The sequence below is a fragment of the Chelonia mydas genome, chromosome 2, assembly GCF_015237465.2.
Source record: "Chelonia mydas isolate rCheMyd1 chromosome 2, rCheMyd1.pri.v2, whole genome shotgun sequence".
NCBI lineage: Eukaryota > Metazoa > Chordata > Testudines > Cheloniidae > Chelonia > Chelonia mydas.
In genome coordinates, this window is record NC_057850.1 from 254213034 (window position 1) to 254237537 (window position 24504).

A 24504-nucleotide genomic window follows, 5' to 3' on the forward strand; every position below is an offset into this window, starting at 1 on the left:
TTCTCCCCCTTTACTGGTCACCTTTATGCTAAATCAACATTTGGCTTAATGTACTCCTCTATTCCTTTTCTGTAACCTGCAAAAAATTGTATTGCTGGCTACACAGAAGATCCATCCAGTGGCTTAACTTTTCAAAAGTGATTTGTATGCATCAGTTTTTGGTTGCTGAATTTGAGCCACCTTGAATGGGTCCAATTTCTAAATCAGGCCCCTTTAATATGTCCCAAGTTGGGTCCACAAAATCACTAGTCACTTTAGAAAATTTAGGCACATTCCACATTACTTCAGCTCAATGCCTAAAGAAGTTGTAGGCAATGCCTCTTCACACAGAGAGAGAGAGAGAGAGAGAGAGAGAGAGCAGAATCCAGATAACCAGAAGGTCACAGTAAGGCAAAAGTACTTTGCAGGTAATGCACATTTGGAAAAATATAATCCCAACTATAAATACAAAATGACAGGGTCTAAATTACCCGTTACCACTCAAAAAGTGAGCTTGGTGTCATCGTGAACCGTTCTCTGAAAACATCCGATCAGCGTGCAGTGGGGCAGACAAAAAAGCTAACGTTAGGAACTATTAGGAAGGGGATAGATAATAAAACAAAATATCTCCTAATCCCTCTGTATAAATCCACAGTAAGCCCACACCTTCAATAATGCAGTTCTAGTTGCCCCGTCTCAAAAAAAGATCTTTTGGAATTGGAAAAGGTACAGAAAAGGGCAACAGAAATGACTGGGGTACGGGACAGCTTCCAGATGAGGAGAGAGTAAAAAAGAGTGGGCCTGCTCAGTTTAGAAGAGAGACGACTGAGGGGGGATGTGCTAGAGGTCAATACAATCACGAAGGGGTGGGGGGAGGAGAAAGTAAATAGGGAAGTGTTATTTACCCCTTCACTTAACACACAAACTAGAAGTCAAATGATGAAATTAACAGGCAGCAGATTAAAAAAAAAAAAAAGTTCTTCACACAACACGCAGTCAACCTGTGGAAACTCGTTGCCATTGGGATGTTGTGATGACCAAAAGTATAACTAGGTTCAAAAAAGAATGAGATAAGTTCATGGAGGATAGGTCCATCAATGGCTATGAGCCAAGACAGCCAGGGTCACAACCTCCAAATGCCAGAAGCTGGGGATCACAGGGAATGGATCACTCGCAATCGCTCTGTTCTGTTCATTCCCTTTGAAATACCTGGCAGTGGCCACTGTCAGAAGGATACTGGGTTGGATGGACTATTGTTCTGGACCCGTGTGTGTTCTTACGTATTTACAGCCATGAAAATATATGGTTGAATTGGCTACCAAATTAGATTTAAAAGTCTCCGCCATGTCTCCCCACCAACATCTTCCAAATGATCCTTGCCATATAAATATACCACACACTTTGCATACTGTAAACAATATATGGTTTATTCCATTTTATTAGTATTGGAAATTGAATATCCAAAGAGCTGGGGTTTGTTTTGTTGACAAATATGTGCAACATTCTAACTACATTCCAGATGTAACATTTACACTGAAAAATATTTACAGGTTCAATTTCATACACAAAAAGTTTCAAATACAAATACAGTTAATACAAACCCCCCCCAGAAACTCTGTGACCGCACAGATTTGTTATGGCCTTTAGTTAAGTTCAAGTATTTTCCAGTGGAATGGAATGCAAGCAACAAGGTAATTTGGCTTCTACCTGGGACATTCCAGGCCCTGAATAAAAAAGATGAGCACTTTATCTGACATGGTTTAGTGAATATATTCAGCATTTAGGATTAAACAAACTACACAACTAAACCCATCTGCTCTGTAAATGAAATGACTAACCTGTAAAAGAAGCGAAGCATTAAACACATACCATATAGTGATCTCGTTCAGGAAGGACGCTGCATGTGAATTCGTTACAATTGTATGAGCAGTCAGACGGTTAGCTCCTGATGGATTTTTACCTAATCTGGGACCCGACTTTTTGCCATATTGCTTAAGATGGTTATGTTTATTGTGCCTCCTAATATTTCTCCTTCCCATAAAAAAATGGGATTTCTTTTTTGAGAGCGGCACAGATTCATTTACGAGGCAGTGTTAAATCCCGGTAGCCTGGTGCAATGATGACCTCTGAAGGCCTTAGAGGGTATAACCAACAAAAGAGGGAGAACTGCTTGGGAGGGCCCCGAGGGATCTGAAAGGAGTAATGGGAGGGCATTCAGCAACATAACATAATAATACTAATGTACATTTCTCCGGGCCAATTCTGTCCCTTGCTTTGGCTCCTGCATGCTGCTCCCAGGGCAAATAAGGGCTGTAATTGAGTCAAAAGGGCTGGGGAAGAATTCCCCTAGTGTAAGAGCAGCTATAATGTGCCTAGGCTACCCAGTGTGGGACTCTTGCTGTGCTGCTGGCTGTGAGTTGAAAGGGAATCCTCCATAGCACTGAATGCCACAGAGATTTTGGGTCGCGGGTCATCCCAAAGGCTGCTGGAGGTTAGAGAAGCTCTGCAGAGGTGCAACACAGAGCGGGTCTTCTCACCTGCAGGTCTCAAGGTGCTTTACCAAGGGGGGTAAACGTTATCAGCCCCATGTTACAGATAAGGAAACAGAGGGTAAGTGACTCAACCAAGGTCACAGAGATTATCAGTACCATGGTGGGGAACAGAACACAGGTCTCTTGATTCAGTTTTATCACCAACCACTCGGTCACGCCTGCCTTACAGGCTGAATAGCAGGGAAAAAAAATCTCCTAACCACGAATGCTCTAAGGCAGTGACATATTCTCTCAAGGGAAGTGGTGGAAGCCCCACGCCCGGGTCTTTGACAAGTTAACACGAGACTGGACAGAGCCCTGGACAATATGCTGCAAGAAATGAGCTAGTCCTGGCCCCTGTGGGGCTGGACCAGATGTGACTTCATAGCTCGTTCCCGACTCTAACTTTTATGGGTGAAATGCTCCCCCGTTGAAGTCACTGGCAAGACTCCTATTGACTTGAATGGGGCCAGGACTCTGCAGTCTACTATTATCACATTGCCACTGCCTAGCCATGCAGGCATGCTGTTCAACACTGCAATGCAGATGCATTGGGGTATATGGAAAACATTGGGTTACGTTCTGCCCCATCTTATGTCCCATGCAATTTTGCTGATCGTACGGGTTCACTTGACTGGGGTAGCGAATTAATCAGGACAGAATTTGGACTATTGTGTACAACGCTGACATGCTCGCAACCATCATCTGACCCGTTAAGCTCACGTTGTAGAATGGGGGGTAAGGAGAATCACACAATGAGACATTCAATAGGTACCGAGTGCCCAACTTCCCTACAGTTTGGGTGTTAATTTGGTGTCCAGCAGAAATACAGCTCATTAATCACCCATGGTAACACTAAGAACCTGGCATAGGCTACCCAGAAGGGTCAGGAAATTCAGAGAGGCTTCTGAAATCCCATCTTTAACTCACTCCCTTTTTAACAAGGCATCACAAGCAAGTCCTCATTCACGGCTCTCAAGTCATCTGCTTTTCACCACAGCAAGTGACACCAGGAAACCAAACCAAACCCCCGATACAATCATCTTGGAACAGAAAATGTTTCTACATGGAAAACCTGTATGCCACATATTGGGCTGCCTAAAACAGTGAACAGGAGCCAAGAGGTTGAACATGGGGCTTGAACTGCTGCAGTCTAATCCTCTCTCTGAAACTGACCCGCTGGATGCCTTGGGTAAGTGTCTTAACCATGCTGGATAAAGTGGGGTTAATAATAGGTGTGTTGCGGGTTAGTTAGCTCTTTGTACAGCATTAGGCGTGGGTGATAAGAGATTATAACTATAGACCACTCAGAAAAGAGGGTCTACTAGAACCGACAAGAGAGTATTAACAGCAAAATCCTGCAATCGCTGACAGTCCTTAGCCCCAGGGATGGTGGCTGCAATGGCCCTCACAGACCCAAAGAGGTTGTGCATCCCTTCCTAATATAATAAACAATAAGGGCCGAGTATACATTTATTAGACCGAGCTCATGTGATGGACTCTGAGATGTCTGATTCAAAGCTTGTTTCTCTGCCTCCTGGGCAAATGCTCTGCATTAGCCACACTTACAAATAAAGTCAGAGCCAAGGGGCTGGCTCTGTTTCTCCAGCTGGCTATTCTTGGTACAGCAACAGCAATCAAAGCAGGACTGAATTAAACAACAGCAACCGAGGCACACAGAGCACTCCCTGAAGATTAATGACTAGCTGATGAGGCCAATGGAAACCTGGGGTCAATTACAATCCATCAGGAGTTATACAGGAAATGCTGAGGGATGGAGGCTGTTGTGTGTTTATCCTGGTTATAACAGCAACAATCCAAACTCCCCCTTGCAGCGGAGAGTCACTGCTCTGCTCCAGGGGACACGTTTCAATGGGCCTGCTGCATTGTGAGTCATCTCTAAGGAAAAAAGCATGCAGCTTCCAACCCTCAGTCTTCCATCAGAGTCATCATGGGGGGCACAGGGTCAAAGCTAAACCAGGGAGATTCACATAGATGTGAAATATAAACGTCCACCCTGGGCAGCATAAAACGTAAACCAATAGCCAGCTGTGGGCCTGACTTCACCACGGCATCTCTCCTGTTCAGAATATGCACCAGAGTCAAGGGATCGGCAGCACACTGAATTTTTAATGGAACCCACCATTATCAAACAACCCCTCTTAGATTTTAGATATGGCCCAAGTTTAACAGGAATAATTTAACTCCATGCAAAATGCAAAGTCGTTCCATGGAGCAAAGAGAAAGGGCTCAGCCATGAGGAGCAGACAGATATGTTTCTTCCACCCTCACCATGTTGTAAATATTAGGAGCCTTTTGTGCAAAACTCACGGCTAAAGTGAGTTCTTCCCTAAGACAGACACATGGAGTAATCCTGACCTATCCTGTTGAGGAAATCCACTACACGTGCCCTTTAAGAATAAAGCTGCATTCCTTTAAACCAGAGGTGGGCAAACTACGGCCCGTGGGCCACATCTGGCTCGTGGGACCCTCCTCCCTGGCCCCTGAGCTCCTGGCCCGGGAGGCTAGCCCCTGGCCCCTCCCCTGCTGTTCCCCCTCCCCCTCAGCACGCCACGCCACGCTCTGGGGAGCTGGGCAGCGCAGTTGCAGAGCCACAGACTGACCCGGTACTCTGGGCGGCACGGCTGCAGCGCCGCCAGCCACCGGTGCTCTAGGCAGCGTGGTAAGGGGGCAGCGGGGGTTGGATAGAGGGCAGGGGAGTTTGGGGGTGTGGTCAGGGGTGGGGGATGGATAGGGGTCAGGGGAGTCAGAGGGTGGGGAACAGGGGGGTTGGATGGGGCAGAGGTCCCGGAGGGGCAGTCAGGAATGAGAGGGGGGGTTGGATGGGGTGGCGGGTCCAGGGGACAGGGAGCGGTGGATGGGGCAGGAGTTCCAGGGGGGTCATCAGCGGGCAGGGAACAGGGGGGGTTGGATGGGGCAGGAGTCCCGGGGGAGCCATCAGGTGGTGAGACGCGGGGGGGTCAGATAGGAGGCGGGGGCCGGGCCACACCTGGCTGTTTGGGGAGACACAGCCTCCCCTAACCGACCCTCCATACAATTTTGGAAACCCAGTGTGGACCTCAGGCCAAAAAGTTTGCCCACCCCTGCTTTAAACAGAACTGATGGTTTGTGATCAGTCCCTTCGAGTCACTCATTCATTTTCAAAAATAGTACAGAGCAGATTCTGCTTCCAGGAGATGTCCTCCAATGGGAACAGGATCAAACTCTAAATTACGTCATAGATGGCTAAGCAAAATATATTAAACATTTTCGCCAGAAGCTCTCACGAGCTGCTCATTGTATTCCTTTTCAAGCAATCATTTGCTCAGTCACGATCACTGATGATGTTGTAGGGCTTTGGAAAGTGCATTATTAGGTCCTGCCTGAATACAGCACTTCAGCACGAGTCGGCCCATAGGGCTACTTACTTGCTTAAAGTTAAGCACATTCTTAAGTGCTCTGCTCATTCAGAGTCTTTAGAGGTTTATCATGGACTGAGATTTATGGGTCTAATCCTGGAAGCTCTTGAATGCACCCTGCAAAGCCACAGTAGGAATTGAGGACATGTAGGCACCTGGCAGGATCAGGCTCTCCGCGAGAGCAACAGAGCAGAAAATGGGGCAGTTATTCATTTACTTTTTTACTTCAGCTGGTCCAGTGACACCTAGGCCGATAAATCACTCAGCCATGTTCCCAGGGGTCAGGATTACATTTCTGCTCCTTGTTACCAGAGTTCATTCCCAACAAAGCCACAGACGCACTCAGTTTTGTACAAGTCAGATACATGATGAAAAAAACACATTGCCAACGTATTTCTTACACAGAGTGTTTGAAAAAGAGAAACCCTTCTAGTTGGAGCCACACTGTGTTTAGGGTCCTAGCCCGGCTTGCCTCACTGACACGAATAGCCTCATGGAAGTCAATGGTGGTGTCTAGACTGGGCTTCTTTTCTTAAGATTTTCCCACTTCTCCCACCATCGGTTCACTTTCTCCCACAGAACTAGAGCAGACAAGGTGCCAGCGGCCACTGGCATTGTTAAGCACCATGTTGCATAGACTTGGTCTGCATTAGCGTTGCATTGTGGGTATCTCCAGTGGTAAACTTTAGCCAAAATAACCTGGTGTAGACAAGTCCAGTGGAACTAGTCGTGTGAGCAAGGCAAGGGGATTTGGTCCTTAAACTGCCTTTTTGTGAACGGTCCCTCTCCTGTCCCCATTAAAGTCAAGCGGGCAGATTCTCAGCTTGGGTCAGATGAAGTAAATGAAGCTGAACCAAGTGACACCAGCTGAGGATCTGGCCCAAGGGCTGGCGATTTGACCTCCAAGAGAGAAAGATCAGCCACCATTCTGAGTTGGTGGTTTTTTTGGTGGGGGTGGGAAGTTGTAAAAATCATTGTGTGGTTGATATTACATTATATATATCTGTAGCTCACACAATATTTGTATGTGTGTGTATATATACTTAAATATACGTCTCCACACACACGCCGTACACACTATGCATTGATCTATTTGTCTGCAACTATTTCTAAGCTTTTGATTAAAACAAAAGTACTTGATAACAAAATTTGTCAGCACTGGTCTTCTGATCTCTACCAAGAGTTAACACAGACATTAGAAACTTTGAATTTCATTTTACTGGTTGCTGAAAGGCACTTTTGCTTAAGATGTGCAGTAGCAGTGTTAAAAAACGTCTAACTGCTGCAATTCCCACCAGCTCTGGAACGAATGCTACACTGCAGCATCGTTACAACGCAAATTTACTGCAGACGCGATGTAGCCATTGATCCCGGTTGCTTTGCAGTTCAACACTGATTGGGGGAAAGAAAGGATACAACATTTACCTCAACGCTAATCACTCAGGGTGGCGTACATTCTTTAAAATATGGCTACTGTGCTTCTGACAGTCTTCATGTTCCGTTAATGCATGGTTAGAGCTCCTGGCTGCAACCTCTGTTGAGTTCATCTCCAATGACTGCTTGTTAGTGCATGTAAGAATCCAGGCAGGAAACGAGCCAGGCCAGTGGATCGTGGCCATTTATGTAACATCTCACCATTTTCCCCTTTAACAGAGGAATTCAAATTAATTGGAGGAAGGACATTTAGTAATTAAACAGTTCTCAACACAAGTACAGTACTATAGCCTCATGATGCAGGACAGGAGCAGCTCAGGATAGTCAAGACGTTTCTTCTGAATGATCAGCAGAGTCCCCTTCCCACCAGCCAGCTCGCTTGTCAGTCCAGTCTCTGTCGCAGAGAGCTGGCAGTGGGTCATCCTGGGCAAACAGCTAGTGAGTGACATAAGAAGAAAGGCTGTTACTCCTGCCCCTAAGCAGTGCCGGGGGCGGGGAGGGGGGGAGGGCGGCACCATACAGTTTAGCTCGATGGAGGTTCCCAGAGGGAATATGGACTAGGCAAGAAAGGGAATGTCTTTGTTAACACACCAGAAGACATTATTCAAATGTAATGTTTGAAACAACTCATCCTTCATCTACATTGACTCCCACATACAAATTGTGCCTGTGCTCTGTGAATTGAATTCTAGACAATGCTGGAAAAAACCATGCCCCTACTTACATTGCCCTGTCTGTGAGCTACGGTCAAGCACCTAATTATATCCATACAGAAGTCTTTCCATCTTTGCTGCTAGAACTACCTTTTTCTGAACTGGCTTTGGGCTTAGCACCTTGTTTCTCATGGGCAGTATTGACCCTGTTCTGTTCTACCACAGTCCCACCTGAAGGTGGGCTACTGGTTCTGGAAGGCTGCATGTTGGCCTGAGTAGCATTGTAGCTCTGGAACGCTATGTCTAACTTCTCCTGGGCCACCCTCAAGTGTTTATGAAGGGTGGACAGATCTGGTGGGATGTTCTCGTCTGGGCTTGTGCACTGTTGTTCTTGAGCAACATTAGCCAAGTTCTGCTCATGGGCCAACAGGCTATTTGGAACCTTTGCAGGCTTCTCCGATTTCACGACCAGGTTATACTCGGGAGGACAGGAGATATTCTTCGAGTAGGAATAGTTGTATGGAGGCTGCCTGAAACTATTAATCTTTCTGTTGCGAATGGCATCTCTAATGGTCCCAAACCCCAAGTGGAACATTTCACACATGTTGAGCAACAGACACAGGCAGCTCACAACATACATCACCAGGAGGAAGATGGTCTTCTCTGTTGGCCTTGACACAAAGCAGTCCACAGTGTGAGGGCAAGGGGCTCTGTTGCAGACAAAATACGCTTCCACCTCAAAGCCATAGAGAAAATACTGCCCAACCAAGAAACAAACTTCAAATGAAGCTCTGGCAAGGAGCTGGAAGACGTAAATCTTCATCAGCCCTTCTTGCTGGATGCGTCTCCTCCCATCGTGCTTCTGCTGCTCCTTGCTCTTCTTGTTTGCTTTCGCTTTCTCCTCATTTTCCACCGTGTTATCGGAGATCATGGGCTCCTCTTCGTCTGCTTCCAAAGGGTCTTCCAAGTTACGGACAGCCTGCCAGTTCAAAGCAAACTGCTTTTTCTTTTTCTTGAGTACCTTAAGCCTCTTTTCCTCCTCGGAGGACCTAGCGATCCTGTGGATGGCATAGCCCAGGTACATGATGGAAGGGGTTGAGATCATGATGATCTGGAAGACCCAGAACCTGACATGTGACAGCGGTGCAAAGGCATCGTAGCAGACATTGTCACAGCCTGGCTGCTTGGTGTTACATGTGAACTTGCTCTGTTCATCTGAGTATATGGACTCCCCTCCGACAGCTGTCAGGACGATACGGAAGACGATCAGTACGGTGAGCCAGACCTTCCCCACAAAAGTGGAGTGATTGTGAATTTCTTCTAGCAGGCGGGTGAGAAAACTCCAGCTCATGTTGGTCATAAGGGCTAATCATTTATAACCTGCAAGAAAAGCAGGAAGAAAAAACATAACATATAAGTTCACGTAGCTCTGTTTGTTCATGGCAACAGACCTCATTATAATAGTGGCATTGGGACATAGCAGGATGATAGCAGAGTGAAGTCATTTTATTCCAGAGATCAGCATCACTATTATGAGAGGCTCAGCATAAGTGGAATTTTAATTTGTACATTGCAAGGCACTGAAACAATTAAGAGTTTTACTTTACATCACTATATCCAAGCTCATTGTAAGTAGTTTCCATTATTTGCACAAATAAGTGCAGTACACTGGATATGTTTAGGTCCTGATCTTATAGTGATCTCCCATGGACAAACCCTTTCAGTCAATGGGACTCCGTGTGGGTTGAGAGGTCTGTCCATTCATTGCAGGATCAGGGCCTTATACTGTAGACAAACTGATGGCCATTTAGGAATCTCACAATTGTCACTATGCTGTCACCAGCACTTTGAACTTGATGACGTGGGGACAGAGACCTGATTCTCCTACTCCAATAACACAGGTCCCCCTATCACTTGAGCTAAATGCTAACTGAGACTCTCTGTTAGCAATACAGATCCTATGACACAGCTGAATAGCTATGATTCTGTCAGTGGAGTGCCTAACATGCTAGTAGTCAATTACAATATGTAAGAGATAGTCAATAGGTGCATAAACACTGAAAGCAGGTATCTGTGCACATCACACACACAAAAGCTACACTAAAAGAACATCATTAAGGTTGACAAAAACAACGAGGAGTCTGGTGGCACCTTAAAGACTAACAGATTTATTTGGGCATAAGCTTTCGTGGGTAAGGGTTTTTTACCCATGAAAGCTTATGCCCCAAAAAATCTGTCAGTCTTTAAGGCGCCACTGTACTCCTCGTTGTTTTTGTGGATACAGACTAACATGGCTACCCCCCTGATTATTAAAGTTGCAAAGTCAAGCAGTCAAAGGTAAGGAGATGCCAGAATTAAGGTCGCCTGTGTAACCTTAACTTGGCCCCCTTGTGCATATGCATTAAGACACAGTCTTTAATCAAAAGATCTCATACTATATTTTCCACAGAACCAGGGGTGGTGCTGGGGGCAGGGGGTTTACCAAGGAAATACTGTTTGAATGTAACCAGAGAAATCTATCTATGGCATCTGTAGCAACTGCCATTCTCTGACTGCCTCGTTCTGAAGGCAGAGCAGAGAGAGCAGCAGCTGCTGCCCTGCCCGGGCTGGGGGCAGAGGTGCCCAAGAGCAGTCCCTGGCCTGTCCCCGCCCACTGGGGCATGCTGCCCAAGGCAGCTCCCTGAAGGCTCTGTCAGCCCCAGAGTTGGGTCCCCCACCGCTTGGGTGGCTCTTACCCATAGTGGCTGTGAGCACTGCGCGGCTCTGGCTTCCAATGGGGCCAGGGGACAAGGCCATGGATGGTCACTACTTGTGTGTTCCTCATTTTCTGGAAGCCTGGAGTCTGATTTGCAGAAGTGCTGAGCACTCACAGTTGCAACTGAAGTCAATGGGCGTGGTGCCTTGAACAAATAAACTGCTGTTTAATGCTGAAAAATCAAGTCCTCATCGTCTCACCCAAATTTACACTTTTAATCTGAATCTCTCTGTGCCTCACCCCTCCATCTGTAAAATGGGGATAACACCACTCCCACACCTCCCAGGGGTGTTGTGAAGATGAATTAATTAATGTTTATGAAGCACTGGATACTACAGTGATGAGCACCATAGAAAATCTCACAAGGAAATTAATAAGAGCAGGGTTTGAATAGTGTGTGGTAAATAAGTCATGGGGCTGCACACTGAACAACGAGGCTAAAACAAAATACTGAATAGCGCTGCTCACTAAGTGGGCACTGTCCAGGCTGTTCACTGAATGAGGCAGATGTCCTGTGGAAAAAACAGTATGTGATCATGTCATTAAAGACGGTATCATAATGCATGCATATGAGGGAACTGAAATAAGGTTGCACAGGCATCCTTAACTCTGGCAGTTCCCGACCTTTGCGTGCTTGACTTTACAACCCTAATCATGTTCTTTTGACAGGTTTTGTGTTAATGTCCTAGGTTTTTTAAAATGCAAACTGAAAAAAACAAAAATGTCATTGTGTGGCGTCATATTGACACCCACGAGCCCTCCGCAGGGTTGGAACCTTTAGATCCATCGCACAGAGCTCTGCCATGTGAGCTAAGGGAGTAGTAGGTTGTCATGCGCTGTGTGGACCAGGCTCACAGAGGGACGAGATGCACACTTTGCAAGTGGGTTTGACAGGTATTGCTGACAGCAGAGGAATGGGGAGACTCAGGAATCTGGGTTCCAGTCCAGGCTCTGGAAGGGCATATGCTCTAGTGGCTCAGACTCTTCTGTCCGTTCCCCACAAACCTGACCCCTTCCTCCCTGTTCCTCCCACCTGCCCCATCCCTGGCTCCTTGCCTCAGACTCATTCTCCTTGTCTACCCAGTCCCAATCTCCCCCTCTGGGCTAGCTATCCAAGTCCCTGTATCTCCTCCTCCCCACACACCCCTCAAATGTCCCCTATCACTGCAGTACCTGAGCATGCAAGAATTGTTATCCTCACAACACCCCCATGAGGCAGAACAGTGTTCTCATCTCCATTTTACAGATGGGGAACTGAGGCACGGAGAGGCTAAGTGACTTGCCAAAGGTCATGCAGGAAGCCTGTGAAGCAGCAGGGAATTGAACATGGCTCTCCCAAGTCCTAGTCAAGTACCTTAACCACTGGATTGTCTTTCCTTCTCTCCCACATTTCTATCACTGGTTCCCAGACCCAGTCTCTCCCAGCCTGCAGTCCCAGTCTCCTTCCCCAAGCTGTTCCAGCCTCCCCTCCCCACAACTACCAGTCCCAGCCTCCCCACCCAACTAATTCCAGATGCCTCTCCCTCCCCCGCTCTGTCTCAATCTCCTTTCCATTCCAGTCCCAGCCTCCTCTCTCTTCCCCACTCCAACTCCCAGTCCCAGTCTCCCCTCCATCCTACGGTCCCCAGTCTCCTTGCCCAGCCAGTCCCAGTTTCTCTCCCATCCAGTCCCAATCTCCCCCCAAATCCCAGCTGCAGTACCATAGATAGATTTCTCTGGTTACATTCAAACAGTATTTCCTTGGTAAACAACCACTGCAAATCCCTCAGGGCAGGGACCCTCTTTGTGTTCTATATTTGTCCAGCCCCAAGAGTAGTTGGGTCCTGGTTCACGACTAGGGCACCTAGGCACTGCTGGAATATAAACAATAATCATGGTTGGATGCATGCATCAGAAGATGCAAGTACTCAGAACCAGCTGCAGTGAGCTTGGGGATGTCAGTTGGTTTTAACTTCACTTGCATCAGACCAGTGTCTTGAAACAGACTGCAAGGTAACAGCGAGTTTTGGGATCCTATATGTAAGCAGAGTTAGGCTGAGCTCCACCCTGACATCTGGTGGTGAGGTATGGCAAGTTGTGGAAAAGAACTTCAGGGGCTGATCTCATTTGCATAGGCACACCCACCCTGCCTAGAATGAGGCCATAGCTGCCCAAATGGTCACTTTGGCTGCTGTGGGATCCCCAGTGTCTCAGTTATTGGGGCAGGAAGAATAAATTGTTATTACCCTGATTATGGGAATCAAGGACAGTGGAACTGTACTTGGCCTTTTGTTATGATGGAGGGACTCGCCATCAACTAAGTAGTACTTGCTAGGCAAAAGGACTTGGGTTCCAAAACTCTGTGAATTGAGAGAGAGAGGTAGGCTAGGGATAGGTATTAATACTTGGTGGTATGGCCCCCCTGGTGAGGGCCTTATGTGTTAATTGCACTTCCTTCTCTCCACTGTGGAATATCAGAGCTAATTTTGATTCCATTAGGAGTCTAGTTACAGGCTGCTGAGCTGAATTTACTTTGGGCTAATGGTGCACCAGCACTGAGGCTCCCCTACTACAAGCTGAAATCACAAAAGAGCTAAACTTACTAAGAGCTGAAATCACTGAGCGTTGTGTTAAGTAGTGGGGGAGCCTGAAGACATATGGCGGAGTAGTTTGTGGGACGGCGAGCAGAGCGGCTTGTGGAGCAGAGCAGTTTGCAGGACAGCGAGCAGAGCGGCTGGTGGAGCAGAGCAGTTTGTCAGATGCCTAGAGCAGCTCATGGGGCGGCTGGCATAGCGGAGTCCCATGGAGAGGTGGGGCCATCAGCTTTAGACCACGTAAGGTGCCCCTTAACCCTCCCCCCTCCCCCAATCTCCACCCAGATTGGGAGGTAAAACTCTGCAGATAAACTTTTGAACTCTGGGGCTGCCCTGACCAGGGACAGAGACTTTTGGATCGTTGGACTTTTGGGACTTTGGGTGATTTTGGGTTGCTGGACTCAAGAACCAAAGGCAAAGGACATGCCCCAGTTTGCTTGGGGTGGGTTTTTTGCTCATGGGTTGTGTTATGAATCCTGTTGGTGGTGTTTCCCCAACATAATGCCACATTGTTCCTCTCTGTTATTAAAAGGCTTTTTGCTACACTCAGACTATGTGCTTGCGAGAGGGGAAGTATTGCCCCTTGGAGGCGCCCAGCGGGGGTGGTATATATTTGTCCCAGGTCACTGGGTGGGGGCTCGAGCCGGTTTGCATTGTGTTATTGGAATGGAACCCCTAGATAGTGAACCCGGCCCTTGTTGCTGCCAACTCTGACAGGCAGAAGGGTTACATTTTCATTACTATAGGGCAGTGGAGAAAGTGGGTGTGTCAGAGTTCCCCGTATTCTGAACTGACCACGATCCTACACTATCCTGCTTGCCCGTGCCACTCAGTCAGCAGCTGATACAGGAAAGAATGAATTATGGACCTGATCCCGAGTGGTGCTGCAGGGCTAGAGGATGTTCAACATCCTGCAGAATCCAGCTCTGATTCCTGAAGCCTGTTTTGTAAGCAAGCCAAGAAACACAAAACCAAGCAAACAAGAGCAGGATTATTTTTTTCCCCAGAGTAATGGAGCTTTTGAAAACCCTTTGAAAACCAGGTGCTTAAGAAAGTTTAAATCAAATACAAGCCCTGTAAAGAATCACACATAAAGCAATCACTTAAAAGCATGTGAGTATTGCAAGAAGCAGATGATTGGGAAGGAACAGTATATTATTATTATACAGATTTGGGGTCAGCATTAGCTTTATTTTTAATAGGACCTCCCCACTTTCCCTTTTCAGGGCCCAGCTACTCAGACACACAGATAAAGGCAAGTAGACATTACTGCCTGATTTGCAAGCACACCTCATTAGGGTAAGCTCCGGACCTCTACAAGAGTAGTGCCCACAGCATCCATGTGGGGGTAATTACAGCAGGGCACTTTGCTGTGCCCTGCTATTCACACCCCCTTGGTCTGAACTGTGAGGCAGTGTAGATGTCATTCGGTCAGGCACTTTGTGCGTCCCTCCCCACCCCCCCGGGTGTTTGGGCCAGAGACAGAGATTGATGAGCCAGCTAGAGCCTCAGTTATCAGCAATGGGTTTCTTAGCTCAGGCAGGAGCAGCCCATGCATCTCAAACCAGAGATTCAATACATTCTGCTGACGACCCACCCAGGGGAGCGGCATAACATCTACATGCCTTCATTGGTGCCTGCAAATAATTGCTCCATAATTATAGTACAAAATTATTGACAGGCCCAAATTGCAGATGCAACATGGGAAGCTGTTTGTTCTGTTTGCTTTTTATAAATCAGGATCTTCTGAACCTGCTTTTAAAAAAAAAAAAAAATTGAGAGCAAAATGAGATTGCTGTTTTCAGACTCCCATCTACATACTGCCATTTACAGAAATGTGCTTTGCAAGGAATCCAGTTTGTATGAATTACTCTTGCTCTGCACCAAGTCCCGTCAGCATGCTTGGTACCGTCTGCGACCCAAAGGAAGACACTGTCCCTGACCCATGTAGTTTGCATTCTAAAGCAGGGCAGCAATACACATCACACACATTGGGCCTGGCTCGGCATCACAGATGTCCAGAGGTGAGAGTAAGCTGGTCTGGTCCGGTACGGCGTACTGGCAAGAGACAGTACGCCATGCCGGACCGGACTGGCTTCCCCTGCCACTGCGGGGAGCCCCGGGCCCTTTAAATCACCTCCGGAGCTCCGGCAGTGGGGCTCGGGCGGGGTCTCCCCGCAGTGGCCAGAGCACCGGGCCCTTTAAATCTCCGCCTGAGCCTGGCTGTTGGAGCCCCGGGGCTCGGGCAGCTGGGCCCCAGCAGGGATTTAAAATGCTTGGAGCTCTGCGGTCACTCCTGAGCCCTGAGCTCCCACCGCCTCTGCAGCGGAGTGATTTAAAGGTGCCAGGTCTCCCAGCCAGAGCCCCAGGGCCTTTAAATCGCTGCTTCTGGTTGAGGCCACGCCCCCATTCAGGACTCCAGGGTACCAGTAAGTCCTTTACGTTACTTTCACCCCTGCAGATGTCACAGATGCACTTCCAACGGTGCAGGTTCTGGCCCCTCAAGCACGAGGAGTGAAATAAATCCTAGCTCTACTGAGCAGTGTGTGCATGTTAATACATGTTAATGTTAATATAAACACAAAAAGCCCAACCAAGGCAGAACACTCCACCTGGCCCCAGCCGAGGCCTCTGGCTGCAGCTCTGTTCCCAGCCCCAGCCCCACTCCCGTCCCCAGCTGCAGTCCTAGCCTCAGTCGCCTTACCCCTGGCTGTGTCCCCACCTCCCCCCCAGGAGCCGCAGCCCCACTCCCAGTCCCAACTCGGGACGGGGGGGGGGCATGGACAGGCAAGGGAGGGGCGCAACCCTGAAAAGTCTGGGGACCACTGTTCTAATCTCTTAGCAGAACACATGTCCTTCTGCCCTTCCCCCTGACTCTCGCACACACATTTTTTTTTTTTTTTGGAGGACTCTTGTGTTTTAAAGCCACCAGCTGCCTTCTCATTTCTGCTAAAGACCATATTGGTCTTGAAAGAGTCCAGGACAAAGCGCCAACTACCTGCAATGCCTATTGAAGGCAATGGGAGCTGCCGGGGCTCAGAAGCATGCACGATTTTGGTCCTATTTGGATACCCCCATTCAGCCAGCGATACCCCTTAGGCAGAGCTCCCCCATGTAGATCGTTCACACTCCTGGCCAGGAACCATCTGCCTGGAGGGGGAAGTGCATGCAGCTGCTGCTGGCTGTAATGTAGGGCACATTAATGCTGCTGGTCAATGGAATTATGCGAGGGATGAATCCAGCCCGTTTCATTTACTCACCTATTGTATTTAAGGGCCAAATCCTGAGTGTTTTCCTGCAGAAGAACACAATGCATTTTCATGCCTTGCCCCATGCATTTTCAACCAAAGATGACCAAGCGATCCTGCTATACATGATACAAGTAAAACTGATGGACCCAGTTCTCATCTCATGCACACTAGGTTTGCCATCGAAAGCAGAATCAGGCCCCATTGGTTTTGGTTATTCCTTTCTAGCCAGAGGGATGGCTTGAAATTCTCATCCCCTACCCTGTACACAGATCTGGGCTAGAATCAGCTTTCCAAAAGCTCTTATCATTTTATCTGAATTACTGATGTTTTCCTATAGTCTTCCTTTCTAAGGACCCAGTTCTGGATCATTGAAGTCAATGAGAGCTTTCCCTGAACCATTTGAAATCAGTGCATGTCGGATTGGGACCAATGTGACGTTTGTTTTTTGTTTGTTGTGTTTTTTTGACATCTAAATTCTGTCCCTTTGCAAAGACTCCTCCATTTTTTCTACTGATGTTTCTTAGGCTATGAGCCAAATACAACACTGCTGCTCGCTCAACAAACAGCCTTGATTCTACCACAGAAGATAACAATCAGATCCAGGTCTTGAAATATAGTGAAAATTCTTTTACTGTCCAGAGGTCTGGTGTAAAGTCAAATGGAAATTTCCAGTGCTACTATTTTTATACATAATAAGCCCTTTATAAACACAGACCCACCAGTTTTTAAAATCCTACTGGCTGCAAGACTCCTAATAATAATAATAATCTAGCACTTTCAATCAACAGAGCTTTACAAAGGAGGAGAGTGTTGTTATCCTCATTTTACAGATTGGGGAAACTGAGGCAAAGAGGCAAAACAGTTACCCATGTTTACAAAACAGGTCAGGGGCAGAGATGGGAGTAGAACCCACGTCTCCTGTCTCCCACACCACAAGTCTAGCTGTTGAATCCCAATGTCTCTCAAAAGCCTTCTTGGTCAAATTGTGCATTTCCAGCCATGAACATGAACCAACCCAGCAAACCAAAAGGGTAGATTGTAAGCTCTTCGGGGCAGGGACCGCCTTTTTGTTCTGTGCTTATACAGCACCTAGCACAATGGAATTCCGATCCATGATTAGGGCTCCAAGGCGCTCCAGTAATACAAGTACTATATAATAATAGTGTGCACAGGTAGGGGACAGAGTTCTGTTGTGAGTTGCTGTGAAATGGTGCTTCATAAAGACTAAGCAGCGGTAATTACATAGTGTCTTTGTTGGACACAAGCGTAATTAAGCTGTAACTCAAGAAAATGCTATCACATTATCCTGTGATAAGAACAGGAGGACTTGTGGCACCTTAGAGACTAACAAATTTATTTGAGCATAAGCTTTCGTGACTACAGCTCACTTCATCGGATGCATTCAGTGGAAAATACAGTGGGGAGATTTATATACACAGAGAACATGAAACAATGGGTGTTACTATACACACTGTAACCAGAGTGACCAGGTAAGGTGAGCTATTACCAGCAGGAGAGCGGGGGCGGGGCGGGGGGAAACCTTTTGTAGTGATAATCAAGGTGGGCCTTTTCCAGCAGTTGACAAGTATGTCTGAGGAACAGTGGGGGGGTGGGGAGGGGATAAACATGGGGAAATAGTTTTACTTTGTGTAATGACCCATCCACTCCCAGTCTCTATTCAAGCCTAAGTTAATTGTATCCAGTTTGCAAATTAATTCCAATTCAACAGTCTCTCGCTGGAGTCTGTTTCTGAAGTTTTTTTGTTGAAGTATTGCCACTTTTAGGTCTGTAATCGAGTGACCAAAGAGATTGAAGTGTTCTCCGACTGGTTTATGAATGTTATAATTCTTGACGTCTGATTTGTGTCCATTTATTCTTTTACGTAGAGACTGTCCAGTTTGACCAGTGTACATGGCAGAGGGGCATTGCTGGCACATGATGGCATATATCACATTGGTAGATGTGCAGGTGAACGAGCCCCTGATGGGGTGGCTAATGTGATTAGGCCCTATGATGGTGTCCCCTGAATAGATATGTGGACACAGTTGGCAACGGGCTTTGTTGCAAGGATAGGTTCCTGGGTTAGTGGTTCTGTTGTGTGGTGTGTGGTTGCTGGTGAGTATTTGCTTCAGGTTGGGGGGCTGTCTGTAAGCAAGGACTGGCCTGTCTCCCAAGATCTGTGAGAGTGATGGGTCGTCCTTCAGGATAGGTTGTAGATCCTTGATGATACATTGGACAGGTTTTAGTTGGGGGCTGAAGGTGATGGCTAGTGGCGTTCTGTGTCTCCAACGAGAGACTGCTGAATTGGGCTTAATTTGCAAACTGGATACAATTAATTTAGGCTTGAATAGAGACTGGGAGTGGATGGGTCATCACACAAAGTAAAACTATTTCCCCATGTCGTGTGTGTCGTGTCCACCTCCCCCGCCCCCCCCTCCCGTTCCTCAGACGTTCTTGTCAACTGCTGGAAATGGCCCACCTTGATTATCACTACAAAAGGTCTCCCCCCACCCGCCCACTCTCTCCTGCTGGTAATAGCTCACCTTAAGTGATCACTCTGGTTACAGTGTGCATGGTAACACCCATTGTTTCATGTTCTCTATGTACATAAATCTCCCCACTGTATTTTCAACTGAATGCATCCGATGAAGTGAGCTGTAGCTCATGAAAGCTTATGCTCAAATAAATTTGTTAGTCTCTAAGGTGCCACAAGTCCTCCTTTTCTTTTTGCGAATACAGGCTAACACGGCTGCTACTCTGAAAATTATCCTGTGACAATGCAGAAAGCAACTCATGCCACTTCTGGATTTCCTGAGTTGAACAACAAGAGCAAGAAGGAAAAACACCCCAAATTCATTACATAATTTTTGTTTGCAGTGTTGTTGTAGCCATGTCAGTCCCAGGATATTAGAGGGACAAGGTGGGTGAGATAATATCTTTTATAGGGCCAACTTCTGTTGGTGGAAGAGACAAGCTTTTGAGTTTAAACAGAACTCTTGTTCTGGTCTGGTCTGGGAAGGGTACACAGATGTACTCCCCTAGAATATATGTTAACTACTTATGCTAAACAATCTGTTCCACCTTGTATTTAGCTGTAAAACTCTGAGTACCTTTCCCAGACTCGAAGAAGACCTCTGTTGAGCTTGAAAGCTTGTCTCTTCCACCAACAGAAGTTGGTCCAATAAAAGATATCACCTCACCCACCTTATCTCTCTTACATGATTTTTGTCTGCTCTTTTCACTCTAATGGTTAAAATTTTAAGGGCTCTTTAACAGAGCATCTAGTTTGGAGTCAATTGTGGGCAAAATTACAAGCTCAGTTATTTGCAGGCATAAATTCCGTGTATTCAGTCAACCTTTAATGGAGGGAGGGTAGGAAGAAACTTCCCTTCTGAGCAGGCGATGTTATAATTGACCACTTCAGGCTTTCTTGCATCTTCCTTCAAAGTACTTCGTGCTGCCCACTGGTGGTGACAGGATACCGAACTAGATGGAGCAGTGGTCTGATCCAGCTCATACTTAGACATCATTTACCTCTGCAATTCATTGCAAGCACAAAATTAGAGGCTACTTCAAAAATCGGGCCCCAATTTGAATGGTCCAACCTCTTCAGTGACGTGGGCTGCGTGCGCAGTTGTGTGGCACCTCCGCGGGCCATATACAGAAACAAAACGGCGTCCTCCATGCGGCGTATCCTCGCACGCACCATACATGAGAGGTCACGCCGTGCGGAGGACACCATTTTGTGGCACGGGTCTCTGGCCTTGAGGACTGGAGGGAATTGTCCTGTGGGCTGGATGCGGCCGCTGGGCTGCCAGTGGGACTATAGAGTATTGCCTTTTAGTTCACTGTTCATTAAATGGGATTCAGACTTTCAGTCAACTGTGGTCTACCATCAAAAATATTCCTCGTGCCCTTCCTCGGTCAAATATATACCCTTCCTAGCAGGGCTGGCTCCAGGCACCAGCTTTCCACGCAGGTGCTTGGGGTGGCAATTAGAATGGGGTGGCAGTCCGTGTCCCGCGGCAGCAATTCGGTGGCAGGATTCGACCAGTATGGTCAGATTGCAAAGCAAGGATTTGAGGAATTGATTCTGTTCTCTCTGAAGTCATTGGCAAACTTCCCATTAATGCCAGTGGAAGCAGATTTGGGAGACTTAAACTCTTTTAAATGTTAACAAGCCAAATGGTGTATGCGTGTGTGTGGGGGGGGGGAGATTGCAAAGTAATTGAATTAATTAAGGAATAATGGCTTCTGACCACAGGCAATTAACCCTCTTATTTGATTCCTATAATAGTCAATGTAAACTTTTAACAAACTATTCAGTTATCAGCAGAAATTGAGCCCAGTGTATTTTAAAGCTCCTGCAAACCCTTAACCCCGTGTGTAAACGTATGCGGGATTAGGGACTAATTTTGCATGTAGTAGCTTCTTTAATTCCCAGTGCAATACTTTTGCCTCCATCATTCTGGAAGAACCAGGCAAATTCATACATCCCAACAGCCATGTTATAATGCTATGAGTCCACCCACCTTTCCAGGCAAAATAGCTGTGAGTAATATAACCAGCCCAGGAGACAATGAGAAGAGACACTTGGAACATTTGATCTCCAGTTGTAATGCTCAGTTTAATTTGGGGGTGCTTTTTGCAACTGTTCAACCGAGGAAACTATACAGCTGCCAAATATAATTGCGAAGGCTTTAATCATAAGGTTGTTTCTTTAAATATTCCCTTTACATTTTCAAAGAACTTATAAGATAAACCCAGTTTCCATCGTAGGATATGATCACATCAATTTAGCTTAACAAACAGGACAACAGTCTGAAAATGTCATGTACCATCTCCCAGTGATACATGCTGTCAAAGAAGAAAAACAGTACGTATTTTCCATATAGGCACCTATGTATCTTCACTGTACAATATAAGAGCCTATGTAGTCCACTCACACTGGACAAAAAGAGTAAGGAACAATTCTGCACTGGTGGATAGGAGGAATAGATTACATAGCTTCCCTACTATTGAACTCAGACTAGATCATCGAATGGTCCCTTCTGGATTTAAAATCTATGAATCGAAAATCAAATTCAGCCTACAAAATGCACACAGAGTAACTGTTTCATTCCTAGATAACTAAACACAGACTGGGGGTCAGATTTTACTCCTTTAGGGCGTGATCCAAACCCATTACAATCAATGGGAATCTTTTCACCAACTTCAATGGACTTTGGATCAAGCCCTTATGTGGGTGAAAAAGTAACTGAGAGCAGGGGCTGGCTTGAGGGTTCAGATTCTCCTCTCGTTTACACCAGTGCAGGCTACACTGTGGGGTCATACAGCGTAACCAAGAAGAGAATTTGGAACTAAAGGGGAACTCTTAAAATAGATGCTAAAATAAGTGAAATAAGACAAATGTTTCTGCTAGCCAGAGTTCTCTCCTGATTTTCCAAGCCAATCTTTTCACCCTCTTGCTCTTTTCCCGTACACAAAGCATTGTACAGTCGTTTAAACTGAAGGGAAAGTGCTATGGAAAAGCTACTCACGGAGACATTGTGTTTCTTGCTGAGGGCTCTCCCAGCAACCAAGGATCAGAAAGTTTCCTGCTATTCGTGTCCTTTTCCTTTCCTTAGACAAATGTACCGACGTCTCCCCAAACCCATACCCTGCCAGTTTGGAAGGAGACTTTATGGTAAGTATTTAAACATCCTGTCGGTCTCCGCCTCTCTGACAGCTAAGCGCCCATCCCCCGAGAATCCTGCCTGTACGAGTCAGGAAAACAGCTAAAAGCAATGTCCCATTTTCCCTCCTCCCCCTTCTCTGATATCTATAGGAAGGTCTCGGAACAAAGACTGAATAGAGCATGTAGGAATGAATTCCAGTGTCCTCATTCACAAGGGACTCCAACGGTGCGAGGAGGTGGAACATGCTACACAAGCAGGAGTAAAAACATTTTAAAAAACCCATCGCCCAGTGCTTTCCTCGGGATTCTGCCTGGAATTTCGCTGTGTTTTTCTTAAGCAAGTTAATTGCATAAGTTCATGGCATCAGTAACAGATTTGTGAGATAGAAAGCATGACTAATAAGGAACATATGGAAAACACATGTCGATGAAAGATCCATGTGTGGAAAACAAAAAGACACCTTAATAAGAAAAAACCATTTCAGGCCATTCTGCACTGTGCTAATGACTTAGGCTTCCTCTGAAGTGAGCACTGCATTTGGCTAAAAGCTCACGCTGTTTGAGATCTCAGTATTCAAGCAGAATGCAGACTTTTTCCATTCCCTTTGTAGGCAGTACCAAGGATTCTAGGAGACTTTGAAAACTATGCCTGGCTTCTTGGCTTATTCTCAGAAGTGGGTGGGTGGGTGGGGGGAAGGTGGGAAATCAGAGTTTATATGAAATCCAACGCAAAGCTCCAAATTAAAAAGAAACCAAGCACTGAAATCCCAGAGCTACATCCTTTCCACACTGAAGTCAATGGGACTTTTGCCATTTTGTCTTCAATGGGATCAGGATTTGGTTTCACTACAGTAGCTAAGAATAGACGGAAAGGTAAGGCAGAAAGTTTGCATAGAAGGAGTACTTGTGGCACCTTAGAGACTAACCAATTTATTTGAGCATAAGCTGCATCCGATGAAGTGAGCTGTAGCTCATGAAAGCTTATGCTCAAATAAATCGGTTAGTCTCTAAGGTGCCACAAGTACTCCTTTTCTTTTTGCAAATACAGACTAACATGGCTGCTACTCTGAAACTTTGTATAGAAGGTAATTCCTGTGCAGAAGACAGGAAGCAACAGTGAGAGTCAACAAAGAATTAGAGAGGGGAAAAGACACTCCAAAATGCAATGCTAGCCAGAGAGGGAAATAAGTAACTATGGGTACGATACAGCTTTGTAAATCCAAGTCTGTGGGATCCAGGCTTGTGGACTCAGTGTTTCCAAGCCTGTGCTTGAGTGTCCACACTGCAACATTACAAAACCCCCAAAGGGATATGAAGGTTCCATTTATGTTAACACATTCTTTAAAAGTAAGAGCACCTTTTGGAACAGTTCAAGGAGATGGCATAGCGGTTTCAACTGATAATATTAACAGTATAATGCACTGTCTAGCATATATGTGCACCACCATTCTCTACTGGATGGTGTTGGAAATTATTGTCTGTTTGTCATAAGCCCTCTACTGCTACCAGGGATTCTCCTTTAGCTCTTCTCAGCACCTGTGGTTTTGCAGCGGGAGGATGCAAAGTCTTACAGCATCTTACTGTGATTTTCATGCAGAAGGTCTCAAAGTCTTTACAGTTAAAATAATATACACACTACACACAGGGATCATTTAACCCATCTCTCAAATGCAGCCATCTCCAGGGACAGGAAGTGAAAAAGAACTCTATATCCAATTGACAATACAGGGGAAATGTGAGGTGCATGAGTGTAAATATGATCAGGCCACTGGGGTAAACACACTTAAGTTTGAGAAAAAGTCGATGGGATCTTTCATGACCATAAGTAGTCAGGGCCTTGGGTTTAGGTCTCATCTGGAAGGCAGCACCCCTAGAAGCACATTGTCCCGAAGCATCGTGCTGGGGTATTGGGTCAGTTTCAGAAGGAAGTGGGCCACACACTGCGTCAACCCCCCAAAGCACCTCACGGCTCCTTGGATCACTCATCCAAGTACTTATCAGGCCAGCCGTGCTTAGCTAATGAAACCTAACTGGTGCACAGACCAAGGCTGTAATGGCTACTAGAATCCAGTCTGGATCCCAAAAGAGCCTATGGTCTTGTCTGCAGTTACCTGAATACAGGAGTCTGTGGGCTGATAAATGCTGCAAATCATTGGTGATATGGCCAGTGGTGCCCCCAATAGCTAAGTTGCCAGGGAACAGAAATGAAACAGGCCTAAGCAGCTAGAACAT

At 46.4% G+C, this 24504-nt stretch overlaps 1 protein-coding gene across 8 annotated transcripts in view; it reads right to left on the bottom strand.

Moving 5' to 3' along the window:
- Positions 1-1385: 1385 nt before the first annotated feature.
- The window catches only part of GJC2 (gap junction protein gamma 2), a 118517-nt gene continuing 95398 nt past the window's right edge, over positions 1386-24504 (bottom strand). For 5 of the 8 annotated variants that reach the window (XM_043541682.1, XM_043541681.1, XM_043541683.1 and 2 more), the window contains one exon: positions 1386-9396. In XM_043541682.1, coding sequence (XP_043397617.1) covers positions 8123-9376 — 1254 coding nt within the window. In that variant the 5' untranslated portion in view covers positions 9377-9396 and the 3' untranslated portion in view covers positions 1386-8122. Of the gene's footprint in view, positions 9397-12996; positions 13040-19768; positions 20132-22135; positions 22264-24504 lie in introns of those variants that run through there. The other 3 variants (XM_007055546.4, XM_043541684.1, XR_006289161.1) reach the window with 3 other exon arrangements.